Raw genomic sequence first — 10,884 nt, forward strand, 5'->3', positions numbered from 1 at the left:
GGGAGGAGGGAGCTACTGATGGCTGTGCTGACGGCTCCTATGACCAGGACTGAGGGTGGCCCGTGGGCTCAGGAGTGGGGAGGTCCTGGTGGTCTGGCCCAAAAGAGTTCAGTGCAGGGGTGAGTCTGAAGCTGGACGGAAGCTGTGTGTTTCCTTTGGGGGTGAGGGCTGGGCTCTAGCGCCCAGAATGGACAGTTCACTCTACTCAGGATCACAGAGGTCCGTCCACGGGGGGGCAGGATATGGCTTTCTGGCCTCGAGGGGGCTGGATGCAGTGGTGGGAGGGTCTCCTGGGCCTGCTTCTGTCCTCCCAGTGAAGCAGGAAACAGGCAGCAGCTGAGACTGGGGGAGGTGGTGGGGGAGGCACAGGAGCTGGAGGGGTCTGGGCGAGGGGTGGGGGACAGAACAGAGGACTGGCTGAGCCCAGTCAAGACGCCCACCCCCTAGGATGGGGTGACAGGTGGCCTTTGCTCCATCCACATTCAGCCTCGCAGGAGCCGCCCTGGAAGGGGACCTGGGGTGAGGTCACCAGGGATTTGGCTGTGTCTGCAGGGGGCCTGTGGGTGGAGCATGTCTCAGGGGAGGGTCCTGAGCTGGAGGTAGGTGAGGAGAGGTGGGACCAGGAGTGGGTCTGAGACAGGGGAAGGGCTGCTGGGGTCACACCCACAGGGACCGAGCTGGAGGAAGCAAACTTGGGGAAAGTTCTTTCTTCCTTCCCCTTCCCCACCCCAAGTGCACTTGCTGCTTTGACCTTCAGGCATGTTCCCTGGAGCATATTCCTTGATCTTGGCTCTTCTGCTACTCTGTGGTTCCACCCCTGGCTTGGGGCTTGCATATAGTAGGTGTCCCATAAATGTTCTTGCATATAGTGGGTGTCCCATACATGCCTGAGGCTGCCGAAGGACAGGATCAGAGAGGAGCAGGGGAGCAGTGACTCCTGTTCCTGTCACCAAATAGGGAGAGTCACAGCCTCTGGCTCTCTGGGATGTGGGGTCCTGGGTGGGTGTGGGGTCTGGGTGTGTTGGGTCTTCCCAGGCCATGACAGCAGTTTTGTTATAAACCAACAGTGTGTCCCCCACAGGTGGAAAAGTGGTTGAGTCCCGCTACTTGGACTACGAGAAGAAAACAACCAGGAAGGTAATACAGTGCTCGGTGTATGCTCGAAGCAGTTCTGAGCATGGTTCTCAGTAACTGTAATTTCGAAACACTCAGGCAAGCCGGTCACAACTGGTCCCGAAGGAAGTGGGTCCAGGACCTTCGTCCAGGTGCTTTTTAGATTGTTGGCTCTTCATGCGAGTTGGCGTCTCTGTCGTCAGCAGCCCACTGCTTTAAGCCTCCTTACAAAGCTGTGATCTCTGTGGAAGCATAGACTTGTTCTTGCCTTTCAACCCAATAGTTCACTTTCTGGACTTTGAAGCTGCCTTATCCAATGCCCAGCGCACAGTCCTTGGTGCGTGGCTGGCATTTAAAAAATACTTGCAGGTTTGTAGAGAAAAACTATGGGAAAAAGCATGCTTGAATCCCCAATATTAGAGGAAGAATCAGTGATCTGTCATGTAACCAACCATGAACTATCTATTGTGAAACTGTTGAAAGTAACGGCATGAGACATACTTAACCACAAGAACAGGCTTTGCGTGAGGTTTCGTGAAAACCATCAGCAGATTACCCAATTTCCTTCCAGTGAAGTCAAGGTTGGATTAGTCCTCATTTTCCCAATCTTGGTTTATGGTAAATAAAATCGAGTCAAGTGTTCATGTTTGCTGCCTGTCTTCCACTCTAGGGAGGGTGGCTGGCAGGTCCCTAACACTGTGACTTAAGGTCCGGCTGGAGGAGAGAGGATGTCTTCGCACAGACCGATGGTCGTCGTGGAGTAGTTTTCAGCAAAGGGCCACAATCCTCTATTGGCCCGATTTTAATGTTGCTGTGAGAACTTGGTCATAATGCCCCCGTGTGTTGTGTGTACGCTGTAATATTATAGATCTTAAAAGAGCTTTTCTCTTTTGTCTTTTTTTTTTTCTCATTTTTTTAAATCAAAGTGTAATTTACAGAGTGTCACCCTTTTCAGTGTAGGGTTCTGCATGTTTGGACAAACGCAAACAGTCACGGAACCACCTCCACAATCAAGATACAGAACAGGTCACCCCCAAGTCCTCTTGTGCTCTGCTGGAGCAGGCCCCTCTCCCACCCCAGGCCACCACAGATGTGCTTTCTGAATCTGCAGTTTTGCCTTTTCCAGAAGGTCACATCAGTGGTGCCACACTGTACGTAGCCTCTGGCATCTGCCTCGTAACGCTGAGCAGAGTGCATTTCAGGTCCCTCTGTGTCATTGCATGGAACAGTTGTCGGTTCCTTCTTATGGCTGAGGAATATTCCATTGAATGGAGGGACCATGGTGTGTTCGTCTGTTCACCAAGTGAAAGGCATTTGGTTGGTTTCCCGTTTTGGTGATTATGATCAAAGCTCTGTGAACATTCCTGTGCGTGTTCCTGTGTGCATGTGTTTTCATTTCTCCCAAGAGTAGGACTGCTGGCTCACAGCAAAACTCAAACCACGGTTCCTATTCTCTCACTCAGCACAGCCAACAGTCAACACGGAATCCATCTGTGACCAGTGCGAGAAATGGGGTTTCCCACCAAAAGCAGCAGGCACCATCTGGGTGTCCCCCATTCAGCTCTGACACTGTGGACCTGGAGATGGCTCAGATCCCATAGGTCAAAGGCTTAGTCTCCACGACTGCCATCCCCCCCCTTAGACACCAATCACAAGTCTGAGCCTCCAGAACTTCTAACTGACTGGGTTCAAATTGGGGTTCCCATGAACCCCCTTTGGGCTCAATTACTTTGCTGGAGTGGCTCACAGAACTCGGAATCACCTTTACTGGTTTATCATGAAGGATATTCCACAGGACACAGATTGAGCTGGGCAGGGTGGCTTATGTCTGTGATCAGCTACTTGGGAGGTTGAGGTGGGAAGATAGCTTGAGGCCAGGAGTTCGAGACCAGCCTGGGCAACATAGCGAGACCCCATCTCTAACATATTTTTTTAAAAATTAGCTGGTGTGGTGGTGTGCATCTGTGGTCCCAGCTCAAGAGGCTGAGGTGGGAGAAATGCTTTAGCCCAGGAGTTTGAGGTTTCAGTGAGCTATGATTGCACCACTGCACTCCAGCCTGGATCACAGAGCAAGACCTTGTCACTAAAAAGAAAAAAAAACAAGGAAAACAAAGGATACAGGTGAAGACGTGTGAAGTGTGGTATGGAGCAAGGGGTGCAGAGCTTCCAAGCCCCCTCTGGGCTGACTGCCTTCCTGGAACCCACGCGTGTCCAGCTGTCTGGAAGCTCTCCAAACTCGTCCTCTTGGGAGCCTCATTGTGTAGGCATGGTTGAGGCATGGTGAAGCATGTCGAAATGTGATTGGGCAGAAGGGGTGTGATCTAAACCCAGCAAGTCCTGCTCAGATTCTTCTTGGCCTCTCTGTGTAGCATCCTTCCTCCAGGGGGTGGGGTGGGACCAGCCCTGGCAGGTGAAAGGGTGGCAGGGGGAGGTCAGAGAAGAGTCTGTTTCCTGTAACAGGGGCTGTGGGAGTTATGAGCCAGGAACCATGGACAAAAACCACTGTGTATATACACGTGTGAATGTGTATAATACCACAAGAAAATGCCCAACTGTTACCCAAAGTGGCTGGACCATTTTTACGTTCTCCCCAGGCACATGGGAGAGTTCAGGTTGGTATTTTTAAATTTTAGCCATTCTAGAGGGTGTGAAGTGGGATCTCATTGTGGTTTTAATTTGCATTTCTGTAATAGCTGACTATCTCAGCATCTTCTTATGTGCTGCTTTGCCACTTCTGTATCTTTGGTGATGTGTCCAAATTTTTTGCCTATGTTTAAATTAGGGTATTTGCTTATTATTGAGCTTTGAGTGTTATTTCTGTATTATGGATACCAGCTCTTTATGTGCTTTGCAGTTAATTTTTCTTCCAGTCTGTGGCTTGTCTTCTCATTCTATTCAGTGTCTTCTGAGGAGTAGAACTGGTCGATTTTGATGAAGTATAGTTGATCAATTTCTGCATTTGTGGATATGTGTTTTTGGTGTCTTATTTAAGATATCTCTGTGTAATTCAAGATCGCAAAGGCATTCTCCTATGTCTTCTTGTAGTTTTATAGTTTAGGTTTTACACGTATGTCTGTTGACCATGTTGAGTTACTTTTTGTGTATGGTGCAATATTGAAATTGAAGTTCGATTTTTGGTGTATGGATGTCCAGTTGTTCCAACACTATTTATTCAAATGAAATCATTTTGTCATCATTTCTGTCAAAAACCACTTGACTGCATGTGCGTGCGTCACGTCTGGACTGTGTTCTTTTCTGTGGTTCTATGCTACCGACATTACTGCAGCTTTGTACTGAGCCCTGAAATCAAGTAGTGTGAGACCTCCCACTGTTCTTTTCCAAAACTGTTTAGTCTCTTCTAGTTCCTTTGCCTTTCCATAGAAATTTCAGAATTAGCTTGTCATTTTTTGGCAAAACTGTTAGGATTTTGATTGTATTGAATCATGAATCAGCATAGGGAGAATCCTTATTAATAGCACGGAGTCTTTCAATCCATGAACATGGTGTGCTTGTCCACTGATGTAGATCATCTTGGATTTCTTTCAACACCGTTTTGTAGTTTCCACAGTAGAGATCTTACACGTATTTTGTTGGGATTATACCTAAGTATTTGGTGGTGTTTGGTACTATTGTACATGGTACTCCTTGTTTAAATTTCACTCTCCAAATGTGTTCATTGCTACTTCATTGCTAGAAAATTTTTTTTTTTTTTATGTTGACCTGTATCCTGCAACCTTGCTGTATTAGCACGGTGCTCCAGAGAAAGAAAACTGGTAGGAAAGGTATATAAAAGGATATAAATATATAAAAGGAGATTTATTTGTAAGGTTTTTGCTCAGTGATTTTGGAGGCTGAGAAATCCCAGGCTGTGCTGTCTGTGAGCTGGAGAGCCAGAAAGGCTGGTGGTGTGATCCAGTCTGAGACTGAAGGCCTGAGACCAGGGGGCCAGTGGCGTAAATGCCAGTCTGAGGGCAGGAGAAGATGAGATGAGATGCCCCAACCCAGACAGGCAAGAAGCAAAAGGGGTGAGTTTCGCCTTTCTCTATCTTTTTGTTGTGTTCAGGCCCTGAGGGGATTGGATGGTGCCTGTCCACACTGGCGAGGGTGATCTAGTGAGTCCATCAATTCAAATGCTGATCTGCTCAGTAAACACCCTCACAGCCACACCCCGCAAGGGCTGATCTGGGCACGCCATGGCCAGTCAAGTTGACACACAACGTTAACCATTACACTTGCTAAACTTACTCGTTTTAAGAGCAGTTTTGAAGATGTTTGGGATTTTCTACAAGAAGAATCCTGTCTGTAGGAAGGGAGTTTTACTTTTCCCTTTCCAACCTGTTTGCCTTTTGCGTTTTGTTCTAGGACCTCCACTGTGATGTCGAATAGGAGTGGTGTCTGTACCTTGTAATATTCTTGCCCTGTGTAAGAATTTCCTTTTACTTTTGGTTATCATAAGGGCAGTACTGCATGTGTTGCTTGCTTTTTATAAGCTTTGACAATTAATACCTGTATAAAAACTTTGTTTTTCCTGATGACCAAGGTAATATATTCTTTCTAGAAAACGAGCAGATAGTGAAAAGTATCCAGAAAAGTCGGTCACCTGTAATCTACCATGTTAGCAATAATCACCAGCAGACACCAGGTTTCCTATGCTCTGCGCACGTGTGTCTACTTTTTGAAAAAATTTGTCCTGTGTATATGAGATAAAATTTCCAAACTCTTTCAATCTCTCCCTTGCCTCAGAGTAAGAACATTTACAGAAAGCAACATAGACTGCGTCAGGGGCTCTTCTCCTGACGGGCAGGTGTCTTGCCCTCTGAATGTCGTGTGTTCCTGTAGCAGGCTCCTGCAACAGATTCCTTAAAGACCGGCGGGAACACACCTGGAGGTGGAAAGAGACCCAGCCAGCTCCAGAAAAGCAAAGGTACGAAGCAGCCCAACCCTCGGGGAGTGACGTGCGTGGTGGTGAACTCTGTTTCCACGTGTGCCACGTTGGAGCTCCCTCTCTCCTTTCTGGGAGGGGTCAGAGCTGCTATCAAAGAGTTTGAGTGTAAGGACAGATGGGGGGCTTGTGGGGAGCTGAGGGGATGGCTGGGAAGTCGGGAGGTCACTTCTGCCCTGTGTAGTCCCAGAGAAGAGCCACGTTGCCACCATGGCGCTCCCTTGTGGCATCAGTTCCTTGTCTACGTGACAGTTTCCCCACTGGCACTCTGAGAGCAGCACTCCCAGGATGCGAGGCCTTATCCTCCCTCCTCTCACCACCTTGGGTTGCCTTCCTTGCCTTCTGCGCCAGCAGCTATGGTGGTCTGTCCTAACCCCTCCTTCTAGAAGTTGTCACCAAAGTGATACGAAAGTCTTTTTAGTTTTCCTAATTGTGGATGTGACACGCATTCATTATAAAAAATGGAAAATGGGGACCAGGTTGGGGGACCTCAATCATGCTCTGCCCACTCCGACAGTTGCCGCTGGTGTATTTGGCGTTCAAGGCTAGTCAGCACGCTCAGTCACGAAGTCTAGGAAGCCCCTCCTTGGCGTGGCACCACACCCTAGCTCTTTGTCCAGGTCCTCACGCGCGTGCCTCTGCAGCAACCGTGGGCAGCTCTTTGCGTGAGGCTCTCTGCGTTTCCAGGTCATTCATTCCCCCAGCTGCGCAGTTCATGCTCAGTTCCCAACACGAGAGAGTGTCACACATATCACCTGCTGACGTTTGCAGAACTCTGGAGCCCTTGTGTAGCTGTAGCGTGCTGCACGCTGGCACCGATTGTACAGTATAAAGCAAGATTTCACGGTTTCGAATACAGGGTCAAAGGTGAAGGGAACTCCCAGGGCAGATGAATAGTCCGGAAGCTGCAGGAGAAAGCAGCCAAGAGCACGGAGGGCAGAGCAAGCTGGTGGTGCTGTCTCTGGCTCTCAGCATCTTCTAAACCAGTAGAAAGGCCTATTTCCATCTTTTTTTTTTTGTAGTTATAAAGAATGTCCCTTTTCTAGTTGTACTTTCAAAATACACTCAAGTTGCTGGCTGGGGGTTTCCACAGGTTTTTCAGTCCCTTCTGCTACTAGGAAGAAATTGGGGTTTTGGAGAGAAGTGGTATTGTTAACAAAAGTTGCCTGCGTTTCCCCACTGACTGTGCTGACTTTCCGGGATTCTCGTCTGGACGGCAGATCGCAGTGGGGGCGGAAAGGGCGACCTGCAGTCCACGTTGCTGGAAGGGCACGGCTCGGCCCCACCTGACCTGGATCTCTCTGCCATTAACGGTGAGCTGTTCGTTTCACCCCTTCTGTCACTAGCTGGGGGTTGCGGCAGATCTCAGCAGACCCCCAAAGTACGGATGCTCCTTCACTTGCGGTGGGGTCGCATCCCAAAAGATCCATCATAACTTGAAAACACCATAGGTCAAAAATGTATTTAATGCCCCGATAAAGCCATTGTAAAGTGGGACAATCTTAAATTGAACCATTGTAAGTCCAGATGCTCCTCAACTTACGATGGGGTTGCATCCCAATAAACCCATTGCAAAGTCAAAATATAAATCAGGGACCTTCTGTATGCATTGCTCACCATTGAAATGCTCTTCTTTATCTTAGAGAAAAGTACCGTCAGAAAGACTCCACAATTAGAAAAAACAACGTCAGAGAAAACGGAGTCGACGTCATTTTCTGCCCCTCGGAAAAAGAGCCCAGTAAGTGTCTGGGATGAAGGGGTTGCCCTGAACAGGTTGCATAAATCTGATTCTGCTCCTGCCCTCTGCCAGGTGTCACCTGAGGCCCCAGGGCTCCTAGAGCAAACAAGACAGCCGTGCCCCTTAGGATAAAAATCAAGACCACAAACGTTCTTAGATCATTTGTAGAGTTTGTGTTTCCCCGAGTGCACACACAGCAGTAGAAACCAACACGGGGTCGTGCGAAAGGGAGATGGCAGCCTTCTCTGTGCCGATGCCGCGCTAGGGAAGACGTGAGGCCCAGCGCTGGCAGGAGGACAGCTGGGCTGAGGGCTACCCGGGTGAGGCCAGGACCTACGGCGAGTGCTGGTGCCGGCACAGCACCGCGTCGCTGGGTGCTCTGAGCTGGCCTTCGCCTGGCTGCTGCCGCCACCCCTTCACCTGCCTGGTGCAGTGGGAGGGCCAGACCTCCCTCTTCCTTCTCACAGGGTGCTGGGAAAGACTAAACACGTGGGAAAACAGAAGCAGCAGGGCCTCGTACAGTAGAGGATTCCCCGATTATCAAATTAACGCAGAAAACGCGAGTCACGGTTCTGCCCCTGCTGGGTTCACAGCAATTCATCGGGAACTGAAAGGGTCTTTTTCCTCTTCTGAAGAGCTTGTCGGAAGAGATGGAGATGATGGAGTCCCAGACGCTGCTGCTGACTCTGCTGGCGGTAAAGGTGAGAACCGTTCCTCGATCACGTGTGACGTGCGAGGCGGCCTCCATTAACCACCGGGAGGGCGTCCCCTCCAGCCTGAGCTTTCGTTTCTCGTTGCACAGATGGAGAACGGTCTTGCTCGGTTCGAAGAAGAGGCGGAAAAACATTTACTAAAACTGTGCGAAGAGAAGGAGGACCTACAGAAAAAGACGCACGAGCTGAAGCGCAGACTTCTCCTCTGTCGGAAGAAGCGGGAGCTGGAGGAGGCCCTTGACGCCCAGGTCGGTTGTCAGCCACACTTGTGACCGGGGGCTCTGAGCTGAGCATTCCCGTGGGGCCGTCTCCCTCCGTTTCTGGGAGCGTTCGTGATAGGATGTCGCTGCTCGCTCACTTCTAACTCTTTGCTGGGCTTTTGCTGTCACCCACACTCTGGTCCAGGTGTTGGTCTGTGACAGTTTCCCAGAGAATGAGGTTATAACGTAACGTGCCAGCCAGTGAGGCGGACCGGTGCCTTCCGCTCACTTGTGCAAATGTTCCTTGAGCGCCTCCTGATCCCCACTGTGTGCAGTGACAGGAAGACATGGTCTCGGCCGGCCCTGGAGGGTCGGTGGGCTGGTGGGAGACACGCCAGTCTTGGCACCGTGTGGTCGGCGCTGGCACAGAGGTGTCCACGTTGGGGAACGACACGGAGCAAACCCTGGGAACCCAGAAAGGACCGGCCGGGGGACGGGCCCCCTTGCCCAGTGTGTGAGTTTCCTGCGGCTGCTGTAACAAGCAGCATGGCAGTTCATTCTCTCGCGGTTCTAGAGGCTGAAAGTCCAAGATCGGGGCTTTGGCCGCGCGGGGAGGGCGGGGGGTCTGCCTGAGGGCTGTGAGGGGTGATCTGTCCCAGGCCCCTCTCCTTGGCTTCTGGATGTGCGTCTGTGTCATCTTCTCCCTGTGTCTCTTTGCGTGTCCTCCCCGTGTGCGTGTCTGTGTCCGAATTTCCCCTCAGGACACCAGTCTTACTGGATTAGGGCCCACCTCGTGACCTCGCATTAACTGGATGACCCTATAAAGACCCTGTGTCAGGATAAGGGCACATCCTGAGGTGCTGGGAGTCGGGACGTCAGATATGAATTTGGGGGGACACAGTTGAACCCTTAATGCCCAGCACGTTCATGTGAGCAGCCCTGCAGTCAGGCCCTCGGCTCAGACCAGGGCCCCTGACCTTGTGGAGCTCACAGAGGAAGGAAAAGAAAAGACGCTCAAGTGAGCAAGTACGGTTGACCCTTCAACGTGGGTTTGGACTACGTGTGTCCACTTATCCATAGGTTGTCTTCAACAAATACGTTGGAAAATTTGTTGGGGATTTGCGACAACTTGAAAAAACTCACAGATAAACCTCATGGCCTAGAAGTATTGAAAAAATTAAGAGGAAGGTATATCATGAATGTATAAAATATACATACATAGTAGTCTGTTAATGTGCTAATTAACTGTTTGTTATCGGTAAGGCTTCTGGTCAACTGTGGGCCATTAGTAGTTAAATTTAGGGGGAGTTAAAAGTTACACACAGCCAGGCACGGTGGCTCATACCTATAATCCTAGCACTTTGGGAGGCGAGGCAGGAGGATCACTTGAGGCCAGGAGTTTGAGACCAGCCTGAGCAAGAGCTGGTCTATTTCTATAAAAAATGGAAAAATGAGCTGGGCATGGTGGTGGCGCACCTATAGTGCCAGGTACTTGGGAGGCTGAGGCAGGAGCCACGCTGGAGCTCAGGAGTTTGAAGTTGCAGTGAGCTGTGATTGCGTTATTGTGTTGTAGCCCAGGCGACAGTGAGACTCTTTCTCCAAAACAAAAACAGTAATATGTGCATTTTCTACTGCTATGGGGTGGGGAGAGGGAGGTGGCAGCCCTAACCCCCAGTTTATTCAAGGGTCAACTGTATATTGTCACAAACCCCCATGAAGACCCAGGCAGCACCTGTGGGGCAGGGGTGGACTGTGCCAGGCTGGCCTTGGGAAGGCAGCCATGTAAGTGAAGTGCTCCAAGGCAGGAAGGCCCAGCCTTCCTGGGTCCCTTGTGATCCCAGTCGAGGGCCCAGGCCCGGAACAGTGAACGGGACACGTGTCCATGGTGAGGAGCCTGGGCCACCCTACTGTCTGGTGGGCCGTTGCCGGGAGGGGAGAGCAAACACCTGCCCCCCCGCACCCTCAGAAGCCTCCTGAGCTCTGATCCCCTTGGGGCCCGTGGAAGAGCAGTGCCGTATCTTAACCTTGCACCAGCCCTTAAACTTCGGGGCTGGTGACCGCAGGGTCCCCTCCCACAGCCCCCTTCCGTCCTGCTTGCAGATCGAGATGCTCAGTCCCTTTGAGGCAGTGGCCGAACGCTTCAAGGAACAGTACAAGACGTTCGCCACGGCCCTGGAC

General features: G+C 50.6%; 1 protein-coding gene across 1 annotated transcript in view; it reads left to right on the forward strand.

Annotated features, from left to right (window-relative positions):
- Nucleotides 1–10,884, forward strand: part of HAUS8 (HAUS augmin-like complex, subunit 8) — a 37,519-nt gene that overhangs the window by 5,579 nt on the left and 21,056 nt on the right. Inside the window, exons 3-9 of the mRNA XM_012653985.1 lie at nucleotides 1,082–1,137; nucleotides 5,953–6,037; nucleotides 7,276–7,368; nucleotides 7,699–7,793; nucleotides 8,429–8,494; nucleotides 8,596–8,754; nucleotides 10,807–10,875. Coding sequence (XP_012509439.1) covers nucleotides 1,082–1,137; nucleotides 5,953–6,037; nucleotides 7,276–7,368; nucleotides 7,699–7,793; nucleotides 8,429–8,494; nucleotides 8,596–8,754; nucleotides 10,807–10,875 — 623 coding nt within the window. The remainder of the gene's footprint in view (nucleotides 1–1,081; nucleotides 1,138–5,952; nucleotides 6,038–7,275; nucleotides 7,369–7,698; nucleotides 7,794–8,428; nucleotides 8,495–8,595; nucleotides 8,755–10,806; nucleotides 10,876–10,884) is intronic.

The sequence above is a fragment of the Propithecus coquereli genome, unplaced genomic scaffold, assembly GCF_000956105.1.
Source record: "Propithecus coquereli isolate 6110/MARCELLA unplaced genomic scaffold, Pcoq_1.0 Scaffold438, whole genome shotgun sequence".
Taxonomy (NCBI): Eukaryota; Metazoa; Chordata; class Mammalia; order Primates; family Indriidae; genus Propithecus; species Propithecus coquereli.